The sequence below is a fragment of the Mirounga leonina genome, unplaced genomic scaffold (genome assembly GCF_011800145.1).
Source record: "Mirounga leonina isolate KUSES-001 unplaced genomic scaffold, KU_Mleo_1.0 Mir_168, whole genome shotgun sequence".
Lineage (NCBI taxonomy): Eukaryota > Metazoa > Chordata > Mammalia > Carnivora > Phocidae > Mirounga > Mirounga leonina.
In genome coordinates this window covers 21,911,877-21,938,736 of record NW_023270426.1, presented here as the reverse complement: position 1 = coordinate 21,938,736, position 26,860 = coordinate 21,911,877, and the positions used below count along the sequence as shown (strand labels likewise).

General features: G+C 44.0%; 1 protein-coding gene across 8 annotated transcripts in view; it reads left to right on the top strand.

Moving 5' to 3' along the window:
• The window catches only part of KLHL3 (kelch like family member 3), a 279,538-nt gene that overhangs the window by 153,407 nt on the left and 99,271 nt on the right, over positions 1-26,860 (top strand). For 4 of the 8 annotated variants that reach the window (XM_035014193.1, XM_035014194.1, XM_035014192.1 and 1 more), the window contains one exon: positions 20,323-20,442. In XM_035014193.1, coding sequence (XP_034870084.1) covers positions 20,405-20,442 — 38 coding nt within the window. In that variant the 5' untranslated portion in view covers positions 20,323-20,404. Of the gene's footprint in view, positions 1-4,489; positions 4,799-4,930; positions 5,085-5,277; positions 5,388-20,037; positions 20,227-20,322; positions 20,443-26,860 lie in introns of those variants that run through there. The other 4 variants (XM_035014190.1, XM_035014189.1, XM_035014191.1 and 1 more) reach the window with 3 other exon arrangements.

Here is a 26,860-nt window from a genome sequence, read left to right as displayed (position 1 = left end):
TGGGCGATGGACATTAAGGAGGGCACGTGATGGAATGAGCACTGGGTGTTATAGGCAACTGATGAATCACTGACCTCTGCCTCTGGAACCAATAATAAATTATATGTTAGGGGCGCCTGGGTGGCTCAGTTGGTTGAACGACTGCCTTCGGCTCAGGTCATGATCCTGGAGTCACAGGATCGAGTCCCGCATCGGGCTCCCTGCTTGGCAGGAAGTCTGCTTCTCCCTCTGACCCTCCCCCCTCTCATGTGCTGTCTCTCTCACTCTCTCTCTCTCAAATAAATAAATAAAATCTTAAAAAAAAAAAATCACATGTTCAAAAACCTGTAGAAGTGAAACAACATCGCAGAATGAGGCCTTTAACCCTAATCTCAACTAGATGTAACAAAGGTGATCTGGTGAGAGTAAGGATGGCTCAAGTACTGCCGATCATCACTACTAATTAAAAGCTCAAAGCACATCAGAAATATCATCCTTATTTATAAAAACTGATACAAAAATAAGCAGATGGGGCGCCTGGGTGGCTCAGTCGGTTAAGCATCTGACTCTTGATTTTGGCTCAGGTCATGATCTCAGGGTCATGAGACCCAGCCCTGCGTGGGGCCTGCACTTGTGTGTGGAGCCTGCTTAAGAATCCCTCTTTCTGGGGCGCCTGGGTGGCTCAGTCAGTTAAGTGTCTGCCTTCGGCTCAGGTCATGATCCCAGGGTCCTGGGATGGAGCCCCACATCGGGCTCCTTGCTCAGTAGGGAGCCTGCTTCTCCCTCTCCTTCTGCCTGCTGCTCCTCCTGCTTGTGCTCTGTCAAAAAAAAAAAATTTCCCTCTTTCCCTCCTCTCCCCCAACCCCTCCACCTCCCTGCTCCCTCTCTCAAAACAAAAAATAAAGAATCAATAAATGTAAAAATGCAAAAATAAAAGTTAAAAAAAAAATAAGCAGAAGCAATTCAAACCTCTAAACCCACACTATCCAATATGGTGGCCAGTAGCTACATATGGCTTTAAATCTAAGTTAATTAGAATTCAGTAACATAAAAAATTTAGTTCTTTAGTTGCACTCGCCACATTTCAAGTGCTCAATAGACACATGTGCTTTAGTAGTTATCTAACTGGACAACACTGCTCTAAACAATAAGGAAATTTAGGGTGCCTGGGTGGCTCAGTCAGTTAAGCGTCTGCCTTCGGCTCAGGTCATGATCCCAGGGTCCCGGGATCGAGTCCCGCATCGGGCTCCCGGCTCAGCGGGGAGCCCGCTTCTCCCTCTGACCCTCCCCCCTCTCATGCTCTCTCTCTCATTCTCTCTCGCAAATAAATAAATAAATAAAATCTTAAAAAAAAATAAATTGTATGTTAATTAATTGAATTTAAATTAAAAAATGAGTAAGACCAAAAAAACCAGTTGGCTTTACTGTCTCTAGATAAGGTACGCTGTCCTGGCTCCTTGGGGAGAGATGGAGTGTGGAGAAAAGAACTTTGCAGACCAAACCCAGTTAAAAAAAAGCAAAAACAAAACCCAGTTTCTCTTACTAACGTAGTTTCTTCCTGAGCCACATAAAGCTGAAGAATTCTGCACGAACTTGGTGTGGATGGCTGGGTTGATTGCTTTGGGATAGAGAGCTGGGGCCACTGGGTACTATTGGTAAACTGTGGCAGAAGCCTCGGGTGTGGGAAGGAGGGCTGGGAAGTGGGCTCAAACAGCACTGCTGGTCAGTCCAAGGATGGGACCTCTTGGGACCTCTGCGTCGATTTTCCTCTGCCCCAAGAATCCAGTTAGTATCTCTTCTTCATCTGAAGTTTAGTCAGGAAAATTAGCCTAAAGCAAATGAGTTCAGGCTGTGGCCCAGAGAACATTTGGGTAATAAAGTAGAAAATGGAAAATGTAGCTCCTAAATGAGAGACGATTAGGGCAGAACTTTGCGTGAGGAATCCAGAGACTTTGATTCTTTTTTTTTTTTTTAAAGATTTTATTTATTTATTTGACAGAGAGATAGCGAAAGCAGGAACACAAGCAGGGGGAGCGGGAGAGGGAGAAGCAGGCTCCCCGACGAGCAGGGAGCCCGACGTGGGACTCGATCCCAGGACCCTGGGATCATGATCTGAGCCGAAGGCAGACGCTTAACCAACTGAGCCACCCAGGTGTCCCCCCCAAAAAAACCTTTAAGATTCATTCTTTTTTTTTTTTTTTTAATTTTATTTATTTATTTGACAGAGAGAGACATAGCAAAAGAGGAAACACAAGCAGGGGAGTGGGAGAGGGAGAAGCAGGCTCCCCGCGGAGCAGGGAGCCCGATGGAGGGCTCGATCCCAGGATCCTGGGACCATGACCTGAGCCGAAGGCAGACGCCCAACGACTGAGCCACCCAGACGCCCCTAAAAAAAATTTTTTTTTCAAGATTTTATTTATTTATTTGCCAGAGAGAGCACAAGCAGGGGAAGCAGCAGGCAGAGGGAGAAGCAGACTCCCTGCTGAGCGAGGAGCCGATGTGGGGCTTGATCCCAGGACTCCGGGATCATGACCTGAGCCGAAAGCAGTCGCTTAACCAACTGAGCCACCCAGGCGCCCCAGAGACTTTGATTCTTTTTTTTTTAATTTATTTTTTATTTTTTTTAAAGATTTTATTTATTTATTTGACAGAGAGATAGCGAAAGCAGGAACACAAGCAGGGGGAGTGGGAGAGGGAGAAGCAGGCTTCCCGCAGAGCAGGGAGCCCGATGTGGGGCTCGATCCCAGGACCCTGGGATCATGACCTGAGCCGAAGGCAGACGCTTAACCAACTGAGCCACCCAGGTGTCCCCCCCAAAAAAACCTTTAAGATTCATTCATTTTTTTTTTTTTTTTAAGATTTTATTTATTTATTTGACAGAGAGAGACACAGCGAGAGCAGGAACACAAGCAGGGAGAGTGGGAGAGGGAGAAGCAGGCCTCCCGCAGAACAGGTAGTGCGATGCGGGCCTCGGTCCCAGGACCCTGGGATCATGACCTGAGCCAAAGGCAGACGCTGAATGACTGAGCCACCCAGGTGCCCCCCAGAGACTTTGATTCTTGACTCAGCTCTGCCCCTGGTTTTGCTCGATGACCTTCCCTGAGTGTTCTCTGTTCCCGGTACCTCCGCGGGTAGAGCAAGTGGTTAATAAAGTGTGTAGATGGTAGTAGTATGGTGTCGGCACAGACACCGTAGTGACACTGGTTAGGTTAGCACAGCTAAAGTAGGTTGCGAAGGCAATGCTGTAAAATTTTTATACTGGCTGTCAAATAAAATCGGTATATCCTCAGCCTTAAGTAGTTCCTTTTCTGACCTTTTTCTTTTCTCTCTGGTTTGTTAGATGTGACATTCCCCCCCCCCCCCGCCCCCGTTCCTGTATGGTGAAGTGGTGAATGAGGGTATAAAGTCATAAAAGAGAGACTTATCTTAGTCTCATGTCCCTTTTATGAATCACCCAGTTGTCTTCCTGGTGCATGCCTGCACTCTGGCACGGATTCTGGGATTCAGTTTCCTTATTTGTGGTGTTGGGCTTCTCCTGGTCCCTGTGATTCACCTCAAGAGGAAATATCTGGAGCCGAGCAATAAGGCTGATTAGAGGAGGAAGGGACAGAGGGAGAAAGATACGAGGGGTATTGTTACGGAGAAGAAGTGGTGATCCGGGGCTGGAGGATGTAAATAAAATAACCCAGGCGTCTTCTCATTTGAGAGAGTTGGGGTAGTGCTCCCATCTCAGAGGACCTTGAGGGCCCATGGGAGGTAATCTTTGAGAATAACACCCTGCCAGTCTGAGTTCAGGGAGGCTATATAAAGTTTCAGTGACTCCTGCTAGTTTCTGTTACCTCAGTGTCCCCCCACACCCTGTTCCACTGTTTCAAGGCTTTGTAGCAGTGAAGAAATTTAACAGGTCCAAATGATAACAGTCATGGATTTAATGATCATCTCTCCCACTTTCATCCTCCCTGAAGCCCCCTACAAAATATTAGAGGCCAGTAAAAACTTCTTAAGCATTCTTACAGATGAACAAGAAAAATGGAACATTTCAGACATTTTCAGAATCCTGTGATTTTTAGAGCTGAAAGGGACTCTGCACTGATCCTGTGTTATGGATGAAGGGCTGAGGTTCCGAGTAGGGAGAAGACTTGCTGAAGGTCACTCAGCCTGCCAGTGGTAGGTAGTACAGATCCTGAAAAGCCCAGCTGTGACGTGGATGGTTTGAGAATGGAGATTTTCATGTATGATTTTTGAGGCATTAAGGAAGCTTCTGAACCCATTTCTGTGGCTAGCCAATCCCCAGTGGCTGATTGCTTCGGTTTCCTCTGGGCCTCTTGGCTATGGCTAGGAGACGCAGCCTGGCCTTGTGCCTTCCCAGGATGATGCTTTAGAGTTAAGTAAGTTTAAACTGAGGCTCAGCAGCTGGAGATTACAGGGTACGAGAGATCTTTGGCTGGAGATGGGGGTTCGGTGGGAGACTTACTAGTTGGAGCCTCAGCTGAAGTTAAATTTCAGGGCTTTAGGAAGATATTTTAGGGCTGTGCTATGAAATTTGTGGTCTTTCAGTATGGGGTAGGGAAATCCATGTGTGCAGTATTCATTGTCATTCCTTTGCTGCAATAGTCTTTGGCCCCTTGAGGCAAAAGAGCGTTTGTTTCAGTTTCACCTCCGTCTCCTGTCCTCTTTATAAAATTTCTCTCCGCATTCTCAGTTCTATCCGGCTCTTTTGCCCCCAACTTCTCTCCATCTGTCAGACTCTCAGAGCTACCGGAGATTTTGTGAGGCGGAATTGGAACGTGAGCTGTGACCCACAAGCCAATTTCCCCAGGTGGATAAACTCCACTACAAGCCACAGAGGGGCCTCCTCATTCCAGCGATCTGGCCGGGCGGACGGACTTGTAGCCTATGGGGGCTGGGGAGGGGGCGGGGGCCAGTATTTCTTGGGCTGGTGAGGAACTGCCTGAACCTTTGCAGGATGGGCGCAGGAGGCGGGAGCCCGCGGGGTGGGCTGGTCGCCTGAGCTGGGGATGCCTGGGCAGATGTGGAGGCAGCTGGAAAGGTGGCACCGCACTTGGGTTGCTGGAGCTGCGCTGTTCCTAGGAGACCGAGGAGAGGCAAGCCTGCGGGGGAGGGGGAGCAAGTGGGTTGCTGCTTTTAGCGCTGAAAGGGCTGCAGGGAGCTCTGGGTAAGACATTTTCTGCTGCTGCTGCTTCTGCGGTAGAAGCTGCTGGGAGTAAGTCAGAGGAGGGAGGATCGAGAGGGAGGAGGCTTCGTTTGCAGCCATGCTGAATCACTGTTGCTGATCAGATCTCCTGTTGGTTGGCCGGGAGGTCGGAGAACAGAGCTGGGATCTCCGGGTGCATGCACAGTTCAGCGGCTGCCACCCCGGCTGGGCCTCGCACAATGGAGGGTGAAAGGTATGTATGTATTAAATGTGTGTTGGGGTGTGTGTGTGTCTGTGTGTGTGTGTGAACGTGTGCTTGTGGTGCAGCTTCCAGCTTTCGTATCTGCATTGGCGAGGCAGGGTCGGAAGACCTGGCCCCTGGTGGATCCCAGGGGGTGGCAGAGTCAGAGCAGGGAAGCCCCCTTTTGCAGAGGTCTGGCTCCTGCCAAGGCAGTTCTGGGTTTGCTGGGCATTGGAGCCCCCTGAAAGAAGGGACTTCCTGGCTGGTGTTTGGGGATAGTTTTGCATGGGCTGGATCAGGATTGCCCTTCTCAGGCTGTTTCAAGGAGGCGTTTCCCTTTCTTGGGTACTTTCTGGGGGTGGTTTTGCTTTGGTGGGGGGTTCCTGATGTCACAGCAGGGCTGGCCTGGCATGGACTGCTTACATTTTCACACCGAGGTGCTCAAATCTTAAGCGTGCTGTGCTCATGTCTATCCTAAAAGGATGTGTGTGTGTGTGTGTGTGTGTGTGTTTGTGGGCTTGTATACACGCACAAGTTCAAATAAGAAGGAGAGAAACCCATTCAGATGACACTTGCTCTGAACTGACTTTCATTCTCATTGAAAAGTTTATGAATGATACTGGAATGTATGTGCTTTAGAGGAACTCTTGCTTCTTCTGTCAGGGATTCCTTATGAAATGGGAAATCCACAGAAGGGAATTTAAGTACTTCTGCTGAGCTGGATCTAACTGGCAAGAGTTTATTTTCTGGCAGGCACGTGCATGTACGTTTTAAACTATTATCTGAGGGACCTGATTCTTCTATTTTGGAGGTGCTCGATGCAGTGTGGGGGCGGGTCATTCCTCTGCTAACACGTCTCCTCCTGTCGTGTCAGCCTCTTCGTTCTGTGCGTCTGCGGCTGGTGGAGAACAAGGCTTGCCATTTTCCTTGAGGTGGGGCGACGGCAGGAGGCATTAGGCAGGGAGGGGGCAGGTGAGGCAGTGCACCACTGGGCGGGGGTGCGCTGCTCTGAGTGGCCCGGTTTTGATGCAGATGATAACTGGCTGGTGAAATGATGACCATTCACCTAACTCAGCACACTTTCCTTTGCACATACTGTCCCGACGTCTGCATCTCACGGGGCAGGGTGATGCCATTAAACATCTCTAGACCCTGTTAGAATTGGCGCGGTGGTTGGGTGTCTTCCTGTCTGAAGAGGCCCCAGAGACTGCGTTTCTTGCCGTGACTCCCACAGGAAGAGTCTGGGACTTTTAGCCTGAGTGCGCTGCAGATGCAGCTTTTCCCTCAGTGCTGTCTGCAACAGGAGCTTAGATGTTGGACTCCATTTGGCCTGCGGGGCAGCAGAGCATCTGGAGCCCTGTCTTCTAGGCTGGGCACAGAGGTGTGTAGTGTCCTCACCTCCTGTTGGTCTGATAGCTCGCAGAAGGGCAGGGGTGATGTGAATGGCGCTTTAGAGATTCTGGATCAGGCCGATTTACTTGACCGGTGGCATGTCGGGCCTGAAAGGTCCTTGTGAGTCGAGCCGCAGCGGATCAGAGTACTGCTTCCTGAGCATTTTGGGGCATCTACTGTGTTCCTGTTCTCTTTTCAGAAATGTAATGAGCCTTTGCCCTCTAGGAGATCTCTTGTTTTTCGGCACTCTGGTGCCTCTCTGCTGGGATGGCTGATGTCCTGGCCTTTATGACCCCTGGATTTTGTTTTTCCCTTACTGGAGGCAGAGAGTAGGCAAGCAATCCAAACTGAGCAGCTTCCAGTGTTTACCACGTCACCCATCTCGCTACCTTTTGTTCCCAGCTTGCCATGTCAGGCATTCACGTCTTCTGAAATCTGGCCCCGTCTGCGTTCCCGCTGCTCACCCATACCCCCACCGAGTGATGTTCTGGTCTCTCTTGTGACCACACATCCTGTATACTACTCTATCTGGTCTCAGATCCTTTGTTCTTGGAGTTCCTTTTACCTGGAATGCCTTTCCCTTCTTCTTTTCCAAGTTATCCATCTAACAAGGCTGTTTTAAAACCCTACTTTGTGTTGATAACCTCCGCTTTTCTAGTTTGAGGTGATGTTCTTCTGAATTCTAGTCTCTCCAGTTTGTAGCCATAGTTGGATGCTGAATCATAGCCCCCCTCCCCACCCCCGATGTTTTTCTGCTTTTGTTTCGTGTATCTTACAAGTCCCCGGACTCAGAGACAGGTCCTCAAGGTTAAGGACTGTGCCCATACCTCTGAATACTCCTTGCTCATTGCTGTGCAGCTGCATGCATAGTAGGTGCCGCATAATTATTTGGCAATTAGCTGATAACTTTTGAGGGGAAAGTCTGATAACTAAGAAGAAAGTTGGTGAGAGATGAGATTGAAACCTTTGGCCAATAGGTTCATCTCTGGCTATCGGCCTTATTATCTCAGCACGGGTCATTGACCCAGTGGAATGCTTTGTAGGCGGAGAACAGGGGAAGCGGCCTTGTTTTACAAGTTCCCTGGGAAACCCAGATCCCCCCCCCCCCCCCCGCCGCCGCCCCCGCCCCCAGAAGCTGAAGGACTGGCCTAGGATCACATGTCAAACCTCCAGCGACTGGAGGAATCCTGAATCTGTGCTTGTTCCACACTTAACCTGCTACAGCTTAATTGGGGCTGTTTTTAAGCATTAACATTTTTCAGCCAAGAGATTTTTAACGAACAATTTTCTTTCTTTGCCATGAGGGTATGAAAATAACTTCTCCCTTAAAAGGCTCTTAATCGAAAGCATGGGATTTAGAATAACATAGACCTTGCCGTGAATCTGCTTTATAAACCGTGTGACCTTGAGTGTGTCACATTTTTTTCACAAATAATTTTTTTTTTGGTATAAAGGGAGTAATAACAGTATCTCTCACGGAGTTGTCATGATCAAATGAGGTAATATGTAGAAAGCATCTAGTAAAATTTTTGTGGCACAGACTACCAGGTAAATGGTACTTGTTATCTCTGGTGTTCATCTCTTGCCCTGTTGTACCCCATGACTCGTGCTGGGATTCTAACTGAAGCTTATTTTAAGGACTTTCTATATTTATCATCTGAAGCAGACTACATGAGACTTTTCCCATGAGAAAATTGGGGAGAGCTTATCAGGCCCATTCTCTTGCTTCTACCTGAACCATCCATCTCCTCATTGAGAGATACCACAGGGGCTTGGCATTTCCTCTGCTAGGTTTCCCCAGCACCTACCTTAATCCTCCTTTTTATAGACATCCCGAGGCATCTGGATGCCTTAGTAGTTTGGAATCATGAACCCGATATACTTTTGTTCAGCCAAAATCTCAAGAAGAACCTATGAATTTGCACTCACCTTTGCTATATCCCCCAAGCTGTCCAGCTCTCTAAAGAACCTGCTGATGGGGGCGCCTGGGTGGCTCAGTCGTTAAGCGTCTGCCTTTGGCTAAGGCATGATCCCAGGGTCCTGGGATCAGGCCCCGCATCGGGCTCCCTGCTCAGCGGGGAGCCTGCTTCTCCCTATCCCACTCCCCCTGCTTGTGTTCCCTCTCTTGCTGTGTCTCTTTCTGTCAAATAAATAAATAAAATCTTAAAAAAAAAAAAAAAAAGAACCTGCTGATGCTAAGATGGCCATCTCCCTTTGTGAAGAATCAGTGTTTCTTCATCAGTCAGAGGAAGATGACCCTGCCTTCTGTTCTGTGAAGGAGAAGGGTCTCTGGCTCTCAGCTACTCCAGTGATAAATTGTGTGTGTATATGGGCCTCTGTGTTTGTAGAGCAGATAGTGAAAATGGCAAGTGCTCTTGCCATTAGGATTTTGTTTCAGTTCTCGAAATCAGCCTTGTGGGCTAAGCAGCCTTATTTATACTCCAGAGATGGATGGTGGTGATAGTTGCACAACAGCATGAATGTACTTAATGCCGCTGAATACACTTAAAAGTGGTTAAAATGGAAAATGTCATGTTATGTATATTGCCACAATTACAAGAATTATTTTCCAGGGGTGCCTGGCTGGCTCAGTCGGTAGAGCATGCGACTCTTGATCTCGGGGTTATGAGTTTGAGCCCCCCATTGGGTATAGAGATTACTTAAAAATAAAATCTTAAAAAATTTTTTTTCCAGGCACATATCTGTAAGACTTGCAGAGAACAACAACTTTGGGAAGAAGCATCATAAAAAGGGGGAGTTAGTTGTCCATTTTTCTTAAAATCATGGTTTTCTTCATCAGAAGCAATGGGGTGCACCTGCTTGAGAGGGGCACCATGCGCCCAGCACTATGACATGATTTGGTGGGAGCAGTTCCCAGGAGAATGGTTCATCCTTACTAAGGAAAACTTGTTCTGGACTTCAGGGAGCTTCAGAGCCAGAAGAGCTTTTTTTTCACCCTTGATCGATGAAGAAAAAGATCATATTTCTTGCGAAGACATGACTTAGCTGATATTCTCCAAATGCTGAGTTTTGCATTGCCAGGTAAAATGCTAGCAAGACCCGGGGAAGAGCCAGTACTAAGCACTCTCACCTTTTCTCTCTTCCTGTGTCATGTCCTTGAGTCCTTTCCCATCCCGAGTAGTCATGGATAGAAACTTTTGTAGACATTTTTGGGCATCACTGCTGCCTGAAGCAGATGTGCATTTCAACCATGGTAATTGAAAGCAAATTTTCCATTTTGAAAATATTGGCAAAGTAAGGTTTTTAACTGCAAAAAACAAAGTCAGTGAAGCCACTTGATTTCCCCATATCCAGATTTGGGTTTTCAGGATTTTGCTTGCTAGGTTTTAGATTGTTCAGACAGAGGCAGGCAAGAACATTTTGGGGTAAGTTTTCTTTCTTTCTTTTTTTTTTTTTAAAGATTTTATTTATTCATTTGACAGAGATAGATATAGCGAGAGAGGGAACACAAACAGGGGGAGTGGGAGAGGGAGAAGCAGGCTTCCCGCCAAGCAGGGAGCCCCATGCGGGCCCGATCCCAGGACCCTGGGATCATGACCTGAGCCGAAGGCAGACGTTTAACGACTGAGCCACCCAGGCGCCCCTGGGGTAAGTTTTCTAAAGCGAGTACTTTATTTGATGAAATTCGCCATTGTAGAAGTGACCTAGTTCTTTTCAGTTGCTGGATGAACCCTAAAACTAGGTTAGACTGAAAAGAGCATTAATAAACAATAAAAAATAACTTGAACATACCTTATTCTTAGACTTTTTCCCGTTCAACAAGTTCAGTTGTTCTTAAGCTAGACATCTGTAACTTTTGATCATTTATGAGGATTTTCAAACTCTCAGCACAACTCTCCTGGACTTTTTAACTTATGAAAGTCTGTCATAGCCTCTATCAAAACCACACGCCTGGAAGAGCTCAGCTCTCCTGTTCAACCCGAGTAGAAGCTTGGCTCCCCAAATGCCACATAACAAGGGGTGTTTTTCTCTTAGTCTTCCTCTCTCTTTGTCTCATTCTGCCCGAACACAAGTGTTTCTCTTGTGTTTTACATTTTTACACAGCCCATGCAAGAGACACCCCCCACCCCCGCCCGAACCGCCACCCCCGCCCTGGGTTTTGAAGGAAACTGCCTATGAATTGGGCTCTTAGGAATGTGATTAGCAACATACCTATTCTTGAGCTGGTTTAGCAAGGAGCACATTGTAGGAAGGGCAGCAGCTGCTCGCCAGCTTCGACAAATCACGATGGACTTAGGTGAAGGCTCCAAGTTCAGTACCGTTAATGATATCAGCTCTAATACACACGGCAGTTTGCCTGCAGTCAGTGGAGTGAAGCAGTGCTATGTCACAGGTCCTGCAGGGTTCAGTCCTTTTTGTTTGGCCCGCTTGGGCTGCACAGTGAAGAATCTCAGAGAGTGGGGCGTAAGGATTGAGCTCTCTCGGCCAGATAGGCTGTGGACATTGTCCCAAGTCAATGAACATTGCTGTTAGGGGCATAGGCCCTGCAGTTGGACACACCTGGGTTTGAGTGTTAATTCTCTACTTAGTAGTTACGTGGGACTTTGAGACAAGTTTTATCTCAGTGCTTAAGGAGATAATAAGGCTGTTTTATTTTTTTTTAAAAAGATTTTATTTATTTATTTGACAGAGAGAGATAGTGAGAGCAGGAACACAAGTGGGGTGAGTGGGAGAGGGAGACGCAGGCTTCCTGCAGAGCAGGGAGCCCGATGTGGGACTCGATCCCAGGACCCTGGGATCATGACCTGAGCCGAAGGCAGACGCTGAACGACTGAGCCACCCAGGCGCCCAAGGCTGTTTTATTTTTTTATAGTTTCTATTAATTTATTTGACAGAGAGAGAGAGCACAAGCAGGGGGAGCGGCAGGCAGAGGGAAAGGGAGAAGCAGGCTCCCCGCCGAGCAGAGAGCCTGAAGTGGGGCTTGATCCCAGGACCCTGAGGTCATGACTTGAGACGAAGGCAGACGCTTAACCGACCCAGCCACCCAGGAGCCCCAAGGGCTGTTCTGAAGATAAAACTAGATCATGGAGGGCAACGTGCTTTACCATCTTATCAGCTTTCGGTAAATGCTGTTATTAATTGTGAGCCAGGAGCTATAGCTTACAATGCACATCTTCCATGTGTCCATGTGGGCTGTTGCAGGGTGCTGTGAACAGAGGCGGCACCACTGAAACGGTATGAAGAATAATGGAGCTTTATAGCGGCCCATCTGTAGGTGGTGGTTCTTAATGCTAGGACTGCACAGTCTGGTCCTGAATCCTGCTGCCTGGACATCTTCAAGTGACAGGTCCTTTATTAGCCCAGAGGTAGAAATTTAAATTTGGTCATTCTGGCCTTGAACTTTAAGATTGGGATACCTGCTAGATCTGTAGTTGGCCAGAGCCCTGGAGATACAGAAACCCTGTTTTGTCACTGGCCCACTGCTGCCCAGACTTGGAGAAGCAGAGTCATGCTGATGAACTCTTCATGAGAACTGAAAGTACATCAGCCAGGATGGCACTTTATTAATTTGCAGTGAAGATGACTGTCAAGATGTTCCTGAGGGCCTGCTACCGCTTCCTCACTTCCTTCCTGGAGGAGGACCAAATTGATCAAAGGCTGCATAGTGAGCTAGGGACTGAGTTATGGCATTCGAATGTTTACAGGCTTCAAGCTTTATAACACGGATCCGACCTGAGGCTGAACCAGGTCAGACCACGATGATTAAATCATCTCTTTCCTAGATAGTGTGCGATGAGCTTGACAAGGGGCTTTCTCTGTCTGATTCTTGTTTTTCAGTTTCCCTTTCTAAACGAACCTTTCTTTGTTGGGGATTTTAGCAATTTGACATAGTCTTACTCTGACTCTGAGCAAGTTTTGCCTTCTTTAGGTGACTTGGCCTCTCTTTATTCTCTCTCTTCTGTAGCTTGAACATAATGTGCTTGGACTCTTTTTATGTGCCCAGCGTCAGCCCACACTCTCTGACCTTCCTTTGCGTCTCTTGAAGACTTTCAGAGGGGATGCAGTTCCTAATGCTCAGCTCAGCAGCATTTCTCGGTCTCCCCTTTCCTCTCCTCCACACTCTCTCATACCCTAGATCCTCTGGAGCTCCTCATTTGGCAGATCCCCCGAACTCCCTGCACATCCGACCGGCTCAGAGGCTTTTCCATCTCCTGCCCTGCTAACATGCTTTCTATAGAAGTGTCCTCTCTTTTCTATTCTTTGTATGAATTTTCCTCAGGAATGAAAAGAGCCTAAGAACTGACACAGTAAGTAACCACCCTTCTTGCTTTCTTCCCTCTTCTCTAGTTGATGATGCCTCTCTCTCCCTGCATCCTCTTTATTCCGTATCACCAATGCAGGGGACTAGACTAGCTAAGAAAGAACCCCACCCCCTTCTATGGGGGTACAAAGAGGGGAAGTTGAGAGGGACAAAGCCATAATTATTTTAATGAGGAAAAGTGAGGAAAGATTGGAATAGTTGGTAGTTATACCTTGTTCACTCACCTATCCAATCATTTACTCAGTGGTTATTTATTGAGCACCTGCCATATGCCAGAGGCTCAGAATACAGAGGGAAATAAGACACCATCCTGGTTCTCATGGACCTCAAAGTCTAAGGTTGGCAGTGGTGTGCTGGAACCAGCACTCACCCATTTGCAAGAGCCGCTTTTTAAATTGTCAGGAATTTTGTGAGTCATTCTGTGAAGTATAGCCTTTATTAAAAATAAATTCTAGGGCGCCTGGGTGGCTCAGTTGGTTAAGTGTCTGCCTTCAGCTCAGGTCATGATCCCAGGGTCCTGGGATCGAGTCCCGCATCGGGTTCTCTGCTCCTTGGGAGCCTGCTTCTCCTTCTGCCTCTCTCTCTGTCTCTCATGAATAAATAAATAAAAATCTTAAAAAAAAAAACCTCAACAATAAGAACCCAATAAAAATGTGTCAAAGACCTGGACACCTCACCAAAGAAGATATACAGACAACAGCAGATAAGCACATGAGAGATGCTCAACATCCCAAGTTCAAATTCATGAAACAGGTTCATGAAACCATACCTTTACCAATGCTGCACACGTAAGGTGTTATCTTTACGATACTGTTTAAGATGGCAGAAAAGTTTGGGGCACCTGGGTGGCTCGGTTGGTTAAGCGGCTGCCTTCGGCTCAGCTGATGATCCTGGAGTCCCGGGATCGAGTCCCGCATCGGGCTCCCTGCTCGGCAGGGAGTCTGCTTCTCCCTCTGACCCTCCTCCCTCTCATGCTCTCTGTCTCGCATTCTCTCTCTCGCAAATAAATAAATAAAAACTTAAACAAAAATAAATTCTATAACTTAAGAATAAATTATAAACGAGTATAATAAATACCGCAAACTCACCTCTTCCCAGTTATTTTACTGTGGTCTATGCCTTTCAGATCGTGTCTCTTGTGTCTCAGTGGTGGAAATACTGTGTAGGAGTATAACGGTATGCTGTTACACATCGTTTTCCAACTCTACATGTTCAGTAAGATCTGTTGTTAGTTTGAAATCTGCCACGGTGGGAGTATTGACACCATGGACATTGGCAAATGTTACAAATCAGGGCTCTCTTCCTCTCAACTAACTGTTAAACACGTCCCAGCAACACGCTGTGTGGGAGAGACAGAAAAGTAAGGGGTAATTACAGTATTACATGGAGGGAAGCACCGAGTACTGTGGGAACACAGAAGGGAAATTAATCTAGTGGGTAGTGGAGGGTGATAGGGAAGACTTCCAGCAGGGGCTTGAAGGGCTGGTAAGAATGATAAGAATTAGTAGGGTAGGGCAAAGGAGCCTGGTATATATAGGCAGGTGCAAATATTTTAGCAGTATGGTAGCAAGAAGTCTTCAGGGCAATGATAGAGTTCTGAAGGGCCAGGCTAGGTCTCTGAGATTTATTCTGAACCCAGTGAGGAACCAGTGAGAGGTTTCACATAGAACATCCCTTGCTCACACTGACATTCTGTAAAGGTCACTCTGAAGTCAGGCAGCAGGTTATCTTAGTAAAGCAGGCAAGGGATCACGATAGCCTGGGCTATTGTTGTGGTTGCAGTTGCTGTGAGAAGGGAATGGAGTGGAGATAGATTAAAGGAGCACTTGGGGCTGTATGTGAGGGGTGTGAGAGAGAGAGGGAAGAGGTTATACCAGCCATGTCTAGGATCATAAACTGAGCATATCTGGGCCTTGAGAGAGTGGGAGTAGGCTATCTATGGGGGCTAACTAATGAAGATCTGGTACAGATGGAGGGAGAAAGATTTAGGTGGTATCTAACAACTCTTACTGAGCATGTGACCCTAGACTGAGGCATATGTGTGTGTGTGCATATATATATATACATGCTGGAGAGTGTAGGCTGTGGTGAATAGCTTGGGCTGATTCAAGTCAGACACCGGAGCTCAGCTTCCATCCCCGCAACTTACTATCCGTGTGATCTTGGACAAGATTCTTAACTTCTCTGAGCAGTCAGCCCCTCTCTTTCCTTACTTTCCTGCTCCCTGGAAGGTCAGTGAGCTGCCAAGAAGCTTGTACCTTCCAGAAACCAGGGATCCATAGTCTACTCCAGACTTCCCATGTTATCACAGAGGTGCAGAGCAGGGTAAGAAAGAGGCCTTAGGATCTTTCTGATGTCAAGCCTTGCCCCTATATCAAGGGTGGAAAGGGCTCTGGATGGAGCGGGGAGATCAGACGCCCATTTCCTAACCAGCCCAATGGTCAAGCTGGCTTTGGTATGAATTGCTTTTTGTTGAACTCTAATCCTTTGAATAGACAATCTGTGTGTTTGAAACCTTTTGGTAAACACAGCATTGTATTAACAGGGCTACTTCATTATTGGACCATTTTGGCAGGCCAGAAAGTGCAAAGAGCCACACAACAAGGAAGAGCAAGCCTTCCTGTTCACTAGTCACACTGGAGAGTGTTGTCAGTGTTTCCAAAATGGCCCTATTCCATATATGTGAAACAGAACTAATAATGTCTGTCCACTGGGCTTTTAGGAGCTCTAATCTTATTAGTTCCCTGTCAAAAACCTTCCGTTGTTCTCTGATCAATACCAAATTACGTATTTTTCCCCTTGGCTTTTAAGTCTCTTTATAATTTGAAGACAGCATTTATAATGAATATTTGTGAAGTCTTTTTATAGTTTCTGGATTTATCCCAGGAATGCAAGTATGGTTTAGTTTTAGAAAATATATTAGTATCATTTACTACATTAAAAGATTAAAGGGGAAGGGACTGGATGGCTCAGTTGGTTAAGTGTCAGGTCATGATCCCAGGGTCCTGGGATTGAGCCCCACATCAGGCTCCTTGCTCAGTGGGGAACCTGCTTCTCCCTTTGCCTGCTGCTCCCCCTGCTTGAGTGCTTGCTCTCTCTCTCTCTCTCTTTGACAAATAAATAAATAAAATCTTAAAAAGATTAAAGGGAAAAATCCATATGATCAGTTCATTAGATTCACAAAAATATTTGATAAAATTCAGTATAATTTTATTATTAAAAACAATAAAATAAAAGGGAATTTTCTTAATTTGATTAAGGTCATCTGTAAAAATCCTACAATAAACATGAACAATAGGAAAACATTAGAAACATCATCTTTAAAATCAGGAAGATGACAAGAATATTTTTAGCACACTTCTGTTCAACATTCTGTGGCCATCCTAGCAGGGCAAAATTTCTTAAAAAAAAAAAAATTGGAAAGGAGAGAGAAAAAAAAACATTGGAAAGGAGAGAGAAAAAAAACCCTCTGGCAGTATATGCAGGGTAATATGATTGTTTACATAGAACACCTTATTGACTCTTCAAAGAAATAGGAATGTTTGGTAAGGTGGCTGGATAGAAATTTGTGGAAATCAATGGCATTTTATAAACTGTAGCAATCAGAAAATACAATTCAAAGAAGACACCATTGCTATTGTAAAAAATCAACAAAAATCTTAAAGTACTTAATAAATTTAATTGAATATGTGTAAAGTCATCATACAGAAAAATAAAAAGGTTTGACATTAAAGAATATTAATAAATGGAGAGAGATATTCCATGTTCATGGACCGGAAGACATAATATCAGAAAGATGTCATTTCTAATCTAATTGATCTATAAATTCAATGTGGTTTCCTTCAGAATCCCATGAGTCTTTCATAGAATTGAGCAAACTGATACTAAAATTTGCATGAAAGAGTAAAGAAACTGGAATAGTGAAGACACATTTGAAGCATAATAGTAGGATTGAAGACTTGCCCTGTCAAGTATCAAGCCTTATAATGAAGTTACAGAAATAATGTGGTACTGGTGTAGAGACAGATAAACTGACCAGTGGAATAGCTTAGAGAGTCTGAAAATAGATCCCTGTATTTGGAACTTTGACATGTGACCTAAGGTGGCATGACAGATAAGTGGGAAAAATAAGTATTCAGTAAGGGGAATGTATGGGAAAAAAATTAGATCCATATTTCACATCGTGACATAAAAATCAACATCAGATAAAATAACCGCCATTAGTCAAAAGCAAAATTGTTAAACTTTTAGTAGAAAATAGAAATTAATATCTTTCTAGCCTTGGTGTAGGGAAAGACACTGACTTTTTAATTTAAATTTTAGGTAGTGAACATATAGTGCAATATTGGTTTCTGGAGTAGAAATCAGTGATTCATCACTTACATACAACACCCGATGCTCATCCCAAGTGTCCTCCTTAATGCCCATCCCCCGTCTAGCCCACCCCCCACCCACCTCCCTCTGTCAACCCTCAGTTTGTTCTCTGTCTTTAAGAGTCTCTTATGATTTGTTTCCCTCTCTCCTTTTTTTCTTTTCTCCCTTCCCATATGTTCCTCTTTGAAAGACACTGACGTTAAAAGAAATAATGCTTGTGGAATTTCTCATAGGAAAATTTTCACCTTTACTGGGTACTCCTTCACCTTGATCATATCTTCTTCTGTTTTTGAGATTTTTTTTTTTTACCTCCTTAAACATATCATTCTAATCATATGCTTTTGTGCATCTCTTGATATTTATCTTCCTGTGCTCAGGTAACCTCCTTGCCCCAGAATTCGAATAGTCCCAAAGTTCAGATGACTGTGACCTTATATTTGTATGCTGAACTGAAGGTGGGGAAGGAAGCCAATGGAGTCTGTCATGGTCAGACAAACTGTAGGTCTTGCATGCTGGTCGTATTTGGTTTTTTTGTTTTTAAAGATTTTATTTATTTGTCAGAGAGAGAGAGACAGAGAGAGAGAGAGCACAAGCAGGGGGAGCGTCAGGCAGAGGGAGAAGCAGGCTTCCCGCTGAGCAGGGATCCTGATGCGGGACTCGATCCCAGGACCCCGGGATCATGACCTGAGCCAAAGGCAGACACTTAACCGACTGAGCCACCCAGGCGTCCCTGCTGGTTGTATTTGAATGTTCCAGTAGTTCCAAATTTCACTGTAAGATCTGTAGAGATTATCAGGTCTCTGGAACATTCTCTTAACCACAGAAGCCCCTTTCTCCAGTCAGTTTGCAAGTCTAGGTGGTCGCCTGGAAGGAGGCACACCAGGCAAAGGCAAAGCAAACTATCTTTAAGCTAGAGTTTGAGTGAATTGTGAGTCCCCAAATCTACACAAGTGGAGAAGGTTCTGTTTTCCTCTTAGAACAGAGGTAACTCCAAGGTCCTGGACTTGATCTTGGAGCTGAATAGTTTCATCGGTTTGCGGGAAAAAAGTCCTTTTTTGGGTGTTCATTCTTTTGCTAATTTTTTCTACCCCCCCATAAAGGTGAGACATATTGCTCAGAAGTAGTTGGGCATCTAATTGGCATCCCATAGGGATTTGAGTGTTTTGTCTCCAGTACAAAGGACTTTGAAGTTATGAATGACTCTTGCTAGTCCCCACCTGCTCACTTAGCCCACACAGATAGCCCTTCTTTTCATAACAGTGACAGTCCATTGTCATTCTATGGGATTATGGTTTCCCAGAAGCTTTCACTCCTGTGCCTTTGTTCTCCATACCCAAGCACAAATGTATTCACCTGCTTCCTTTCCCACTTCTCTCTCCTTTTGATGGCTTCTCATTGTCTCAGAAACTGCTCAGAAACCCAAACTCCTTAGCTTTGCTAATATGACACTCACAGGACTGCTCCATCTTCTAGCCTTTGCTTTTTTTTTTTTAATTTAATTTTATTATGTTAGTCATCATACATTACATCATTAATTTTTGATGTAGTGTTCCATGATTCATTGTTTGTGTGTAACACCCAGTGCTCCATGCAGTATGTGCCCTCCTTAATACCCATCACCGGGCTAACCCATCTCCCCAGCCCCTTCCCCTCTAAAACCCTCAGTTTGTTTCTCAGAGTCCGTAGTCTCTCATGGTTCGTCTCCCACTCCGATTTCCCCTGCTTCATATTTTCCCTTCCTACTATCTTATTATTATTATTTTTTTAACAATTAATGTATTATTTGTTTCAGAGGTACAGGTCTGTGACTCATCAGTCTTGCACAATTCACAGCGCTCACCTTAGCACATACCCTCCCCAATGTCCATCACGCAGCCACCCCAGCCCTCCCACCCCCCACCACTCCAGCAACCCTCAGTTTGTTTCCTGAGATTAAGAATTCCTCATATCAGTGAGGTCATATGATACATGTCTTTCTCTGATTGACTTATTTCACTTAGCATAATACCCTCTAGTTCATCCACGTCGTTGCAAATCTAGCCTTTGCTTTTGAGACTCCTCGTTCTACTGAACTCCCTTGACTCTTTTCCTTTAGGTCTCTGTATCTCCTCTTTCCTCTGCCAGGATGCTCTCCATCTTCCTTTTACCTGCCCTTTTTTGCTCTTCCTTGAGATTTCTGCTCTCCCTCAGCTTCTGGGAAGTTTCCCCTCATCCTGCCAGCACTGCAGTCTTTGCCCATCCTCTGCGCTTCTCTACCTCCTGTCCAATCATCATACTTAAGATAGGATGTTTAGGTTGCGTAAGACTGATGAATCACAGGCCTGTACTGCTGAAACAAATAATACATGATATGTTAATTAGTTGAATTTAAATTAAAAAAATGAACATAAAAAAAGATAGGATGTTTAGGTGTTTACTTGGCTTCCTCCTCTGCTGAGCTCTAAGCTTTGTGAAAGCAGCTGTCTAGACTTTGTTTGTTGTTGTGTTTCCCTTAAATTTAAATACAGTGCCTGGCACATGGTAGGCTCCATTAAATGTTTGTTGGATGAACAAATTTCCCTGTGAAGTGAGTGGAATAGCACTTAATCTCCTCCCACATCCCCACCCCTTTAGGGCATGGTGGGTGGAGGATAAAGACTTCCCACAAAGTCACACAAGTGCTGGTAGAAGCTGACTGAGGACCTGGCTTCCACCAGAGGAATGTACGTTGCATTGGAAGATCCTGCAGAAATGGCTGACCCAGCGCATTTCTTTCCCTGCTGGGTCTGTGATGAAGAAAACAAGCTGACAAAGATGCTTCTGGTGGGTGGGCAGTTACACTGAGTTGTGGCAGCTGGGTGAATGGGTTTACCAACATGTGATCCTCTCTTCACCCTCCCACTCCCTTCCTGTTCACAGCATCAAGCCGAGCTCCCAGCCCCCAGTTCAGGCCGGAGATGATGAGAAGAACCAGAGGACGATCACTGTCAACTCTGCGCATATGGGGAAGGCGTTCAAGGTTATGAATGAACTGCGGAGGTACTTTTCCTCTTTTGCCTGTGCCCTTTTGGGAAGAACTTGTTGGGTGAGCGTCATCAGGGACTGAGAGCAGAAGTCAGAACACCACCTTGTGAATTCTCACTCTTCCCCACCTACTCTCAATCACTTGGCTTCCCCTTCACGCTCCAGGCTAGATAGAAATGGCTTTCAGAAAGTGCTCTCTTTTCTTTGTATTTATTTAACACCTTTCATTTTACTCCTTAATCACAGGGGAATAATTTTTTTATGGTTGTAGCAGCTCTGTTCATAAACTTGGTTTCCAACCAAACCAATAATAGGATGATTGCAATACTGTTATATAGTTGCAGATTAAAGATTGTGGATGCTACACATTTTTTTTTGGCCTCCTCTCATTCCTTTGTCTAAACTTAGCTTATTACGACAGCTGAGTAAGTGGAAGAATACCTAGCTTCTTCAATGCAATTTAACTCTCCAAAGAAAGAAATGAAATGCAAATGGGCTCATCCTTTGTGAGCTAACGTTGAGGGATGTGCAAGCTATTTATAAGGCTGATAAGTACATTTGGTGAGCTTGTTGCAAGGCAGGTTCAGGACACTGAACATGTTTTTCTGTTACAAAGGCTGTACACCCAATCTCCTCCTTACCAGAGAACCCAGAAGCCTCCTTTGCCCACGGCATTATTTACAGCATACTTCACCCTATTGTGAGCTATAATTGTTAATCTCCCTCTTTTCTCTGTCATTTATGAGCTCCCTGGCAGGGGCAACTTCTGAATCATTCTGATCTCTAGCACCTGGTACTTCATGGGGGCCTCAAGGCATTTACTAAGGATGCCTAGAGGCACTGATGAGGCTCCGGAATAGGTGTTATGAATGAGAAATGCATCAGGTGCTTGTCAGGTGACAGATGTGCAATAATTATTTGTTCCTGAAAGGCTGCTATGAAAGCAAGTATGTCGTACTACAGCTTTGGAGAACACTTTCTAAAGGGGATGATGTTTGAGCTAAATCTTGAAAGACAAGTGAGAGTTAAAGAAATGACAAGTGGTGGGATTAGGGGGAAGTCTTCCAGGCGGAGAAAATGGCATAAGTAAAAGGTCATATAGCTAAAGATGTGTTTGTTGAGTAGGGGGTTGAACTGCTTTTAAACGAAAATTCTATCTGGTTCTGTATTTGTTTCCTCATTTCCCCTTTCTGCAGGACCCAGTCTTTGGCATTAAAAACAAGTTAAACTAAATTTGTCTTATGCACTACGGTTCGGTTTTTATTAGGCCTCCTGCCAGATTTCCTGGAAGCTCTACCTGCAGTTGTCTGAGGCAGTGGGCAGTGCTGATGTTCATGCTTACGGGTACAATTCTCTGGTCACTGAAGACTTTGTGTTTTGTTCAGTGGATACTAGTGACCTTCCTCATTTAGTTCCCTTTGGTATGGTTTGTGTCGTTTGTCTGATGTAAGATTCCAGGTCTCCATACAAACAACCTAAATTTACATTTCAAGGACCTAGAAAAAGAAGAACAAGCTCAGCCCAAAGTTATCAGAAGGAAGGAAATATTGAAGATTAGAGCAGAGATGAATGAAATGAGACTGGAGAGACAATAGAAAAAAAAATCAATGAAAGTAATAATTGGTTTTTTGAAAAGATAAATATAACTTTAGCTAGACTAACCAAGGAAAACAGAGCAAAGACTCAAAATTAGAAATGAAGGAGGATATTACAGCTGTTACCATGGAAATACAAATGATCATAAGAGGCCTCTATGAACAATTGTATGCCAACAAATTGGATAATCTAGAGGAAATGGATAATATCCTTGACATGTACAGCCTGCGAAGACTGAATCATTAAGAAATAGAAAATTTGAACAGACCAGTAATGATTAAGGAGATTGAATCAGTAATCAAAAATCTCCCAGTAAAAAAAAGCCCATGACCAGGTGGTTTCACTGGTGAATTCTACCAAATATTTAAAGAAGAATTAATGCCAGTCCTTCTCAATTCTTCCAAAAAACTGAAGAGGAGGGAATACTCTCAAACTCATTTTAACAAGGCCAGCATTACCCTGATACCAAAGCCAGTTAAGGACACTACCAGATAAGTATTCCTGATGGATATTGATGTAAAAATTCTCAACAAAATACTAGGAAACCGAATTCAACAGTACGTTAAAAGGATCATCTACCATGGTCACGTAGGATATATCTCTGTGGTATAAGGATGGTTCGTTCAACATATGCAAATCAATAAATGTGATACATCACATTAATAGAGTGAAGGAAAAAAAATCATATGATCCTCTCAATAGATGCAGAAAGTGTTTGACAAAATTCAGTATCCTTTTATGATGAAAACTCCCAACAAATTGGAGATAGAAGGAACATACCTTAACGTAAGAAAGGCCATATATGACAAAGCTACAGCTGCCTTCATACTTGATGGTAAAAGTTTGAAAGCTTTTCTTCTGAGGTCAGGAACAAGACCAGGGTGCTTACTCTCACCATTCCTTTTTTTTTTTTAAAGATCTTTTTTATTTATTTGACAGAGAGAGATACAGTGAGAGAGGGAACACAAGCAGCGGGAGTGGGAGAGGGAGAAGCAGACTCCCCGCCAAGCAGGGAGCCCGATGCGGGGCTCGATCCCAGAACCCTGGGATCATGACCTGAGCCGAAGGCAGCCGCTAAACGACTGAGTCACCCAGGCGCCCCTTACTCTCACCATTCCTATTGAACAAAGGACTGGAAGTCCCACACAGAGCAGTTAGTCAAGAAAAAGAAATAAAAGGCATTCATATTAGAAAGGAAGAAGTAAGGTTGTTTCTGTTTGCAGATAACATGATCCTATTTATAAAAACCCTAAAGATACCACCAAAAAACTCTTAGAACTGAGAAACAAATTTGGTAAATTTACAGGATACAAAATCAAAATATAAAAATCACTTGCATTTCTACACACAAACAATGAGTTATCTGAAAAAGAAAGAAAACAATTCCATTTATAGTAGCATCAAAAACAGTAACATATTTAGGAATTTAACCGAGGAGGTGAGTGATGTATACACTGGAAACTATTATACATTTTTGAAAGAGATTGAAGAAGACGAAAATAAATAGACAGTATCCCAGTTTTATGGATTGGAAGAATTAATATTGTTAAAATGTCCATAATACCCAAAGTCATGTATAGATTCAGTGCAACCTCTATCAAAATTCAAATGCCATTTTTTTTGGCAGAAATAGAAAAAAGTTCTAAAATTGTATGGAATCAGAAATGACCTCGAATAGCCAAAGCAGTATGGTAAAGGCAGAGCGAAGTTGGAGATACCACATTTTCTGATTTCAAACTATATCACGAAGTGTAGCAATCAAAACAGTATGGTACAAACACCGACCAAGGAACAGAACTGAGAGCCCAGAAATTAACCAACACATATATGTCAACTAATATTTGACAAAGAAGCTAAAATACTTAATGGAGAAAGGTAGTCTCTTCAATCACTGGTATTAGGAAAACTGGACAGATGCATGAAAAATAATATAATTGGACCTCTTTCTTACCCCACTCACAGAAGTTAACTTGAAGTGGATTAAAGACTTAAATGTAAGACCTAAAACCCTACCTTTCCTAGAAGAAAACAGGAAAATCCCAATTTATACATGAAAGCATTAGATACCATTTTTTGAAATCACAGAATCCACAGAAGTAGTGTTTTCCCAGTGATTTGGGCATCTCTTAGCCCAGTTAATTTTCACATAAAATTAACCATTACAATCTTGTTCTTCCTTTTTTCTTTTTTCTTTTTTTTTTTCAAATGGAGCACAATCTGTATATGTTTTGCCAGGAAATCTCTAGTGCTGGTTTAGACATAGATTTCCCTTTTATTTTTCTTTTAATTTAAAAAATTTCCATTTTTCTTTTTCTTTTTTTTTTGGAAAAGGAATATATTATAGAACATTTAGAAAGTACGGATGAGCAAAAAGTCATCTATAATTTTAATACCCAGTGGTTACCATTGTTAACACTTGGGAGAATATTTTTCTTTAAAACATGTCTCAACCAGATTTTTTCTCTTTTTGACAGAGACACAGCGAGAGAGGGAACACAAGCAGGGGGAGTGGGAGAGGGAGAAGCAGGCTTCCCGCTGAGCAGGGAGCCCGCCACGGGGCTCGATCCCAGGACCCTGGGATCATGACCTGAGCCGAAGGCAGACGCTTAACGACTGAGCCACCCAGGCGCCCCAGATTTTTTCTCTTAACACTGTATTGAACCAGTTTTTTTCCCCTTAAATTTCTTTTTTTTATTTTAAGTAAATTCTGTGCCATACGTGGGGCTCCAACTCAAAACCCTGTGATCATCAAGAGTCGCCTGTGCTACCGACTGAGCCAGCAAGGCACCCCTATATTGAACAAGTTTTTCTATGTCACTAACTGTTCTACAATGTTAATATAAATATAATATAATTTAAGTGGATGAATGATTTTATATATTTTTGGTTGATTTTTGAAAAACAGTTCCTTGTTGTTAGATGTCTAGGTATTCCAATCCCTCACGAAAATAGCACCTGCAGTAATTACGTTGGAAGCAATACAGCATAGTGGTCACAAGCATAGACCCTGAAGGCAGGCAGCCTGGTTTCAGATTTTGGCTCCAGGAGTCCAGTTCTGTGACCCTGTACAAGTTAATTAATATCCCTGACCTCACTTTTGTCAACCATAAAATGAAGCTAATAATAGTTCCAGGGTTGCTGGCTTGTTAAGAGGATTAGTAAGTCAAGTGCTTAGAACTGTGATAGCACATATATTACTGTTGTTAAATACTGGTGCACCTTCACAGTTATTTCTATAGAATGAAGTCCTTACAAGTAGAATTGCTGATTTCTTTTTTTTTTTTTAAGATTTTATTTATTTATTTGAGAGAGAGAATGAGATAGAGACAGAGATCATGAGAGGGAGGAGGGTCAGAGGGAGAAGCAGACTCCCTGCCGAGCAGGGAGCCCGATGCGGGACTCGATCCCGGGACTCCAGGATCATGACCTGAGCTGAAGGCAGTCGCTTAACCAACTGAGCCACCCAGGCGCCCAGAATTGCTGATTTCAACAGCGTGTAGCCTGGTAATCATAATACCTGTTCCTTTGATATTGTCATGAAGCCCTGGCAGGTAGGGAGCGTTCTGTGTCTGTTAGCTGTCATTATGATGGTGATGATGTGCTAAGCGCTGTGCTCAGTTGCAGGAATATGGCAGTAGATTAGAGAGTGAAAGTTTTGTTCTCAATGAAGCTTGCATTCTAGTGGTGTTTAAAAATTTTATCAAATTCTATATTTCATGGCTTTTAAATTCTTTTAATTTCTAAGGTATTAAAGATATGGCTAATTTTTTTTTTTTTTTAATTTATTTGACAGAGAGAGAGACACAGCGAAAGAGGGAACACAAGCGAGGGAGAGGGAGAGGGAGAAGCAGACTCCTAGCTGAGCAGGGAGCCCGATGCGGGGCTCGATCCCAGGACCCTGGGATCATGACCTGAGCCAAAGGCAGACGCTTAACGACTGAGCCACCCAGGCACCCCAAAGATATGGCTAATTTTTAAAACTAGAGTGGAATGGGTGGGTGAGGGAGAGAAAGGGAGCCTGAAAAGACACTTTATTGATCTGGGTGAGTTTAATGTGAACTGGAGGGAGGTGTACTTTGTTTGGATAAAGGCCTGGTAAAGCATCTTACCATCCAGCGACTAAGCTAATGAAATGTTACATGATATTCCAGGGACCTGGGGTTATTTCTTGCACTGTTTTCACATCTTCCTCCCTCAGTTTTAAGCTATTTTAGTTCACGTACACATGTTCTATGCAATTTATGAATCACACAATTCATGAGTTTCCTATTCTTTTTACTTCCATGGTTGAGAATGGGCTGTTGGCATGGTAACCACCTAGTCTTCCTCTTCCTTTTGCATTTTATCGCTCTGCTCTCGTCAGACCAATAGCAGCTTCTGGGCAGCAGAGTCCTAATGGCTCTTTGGTTCCTGATTTACCAGCCAGCCAGCAAAAGTGGGGATATGGTTCTTTTTGGAATTGCACCCTGGTTCATTCCTGAAAAGGAGAGACAGTCTCTTCTATCCCATTTTGACAGTTTTAACCATCACAAACAGTTCTCTGCCCTCATCCTTTTTTTTTTTTTTTTTTAAGATCATCTGACACTATGCCTGTATTATTAGTAATGAACCATCTTAGCACATTGCTTTCTGTTTCTCTTTTTTTTTGGTAATGGCTTTATTAAGATGTAATTCATATGCCATACAATATGACCCATTTAAAGTGTCAATTTAATGGCTTTTAGTATATTCACAGAGTTGTACAACTCATAGTTGATTTTAGAACATTTTCATCATCCCCTCCAAAAAAAATCCTGTGTATTTTAGCAGTAATTGCACTATTCCCCCAACCCCCCAC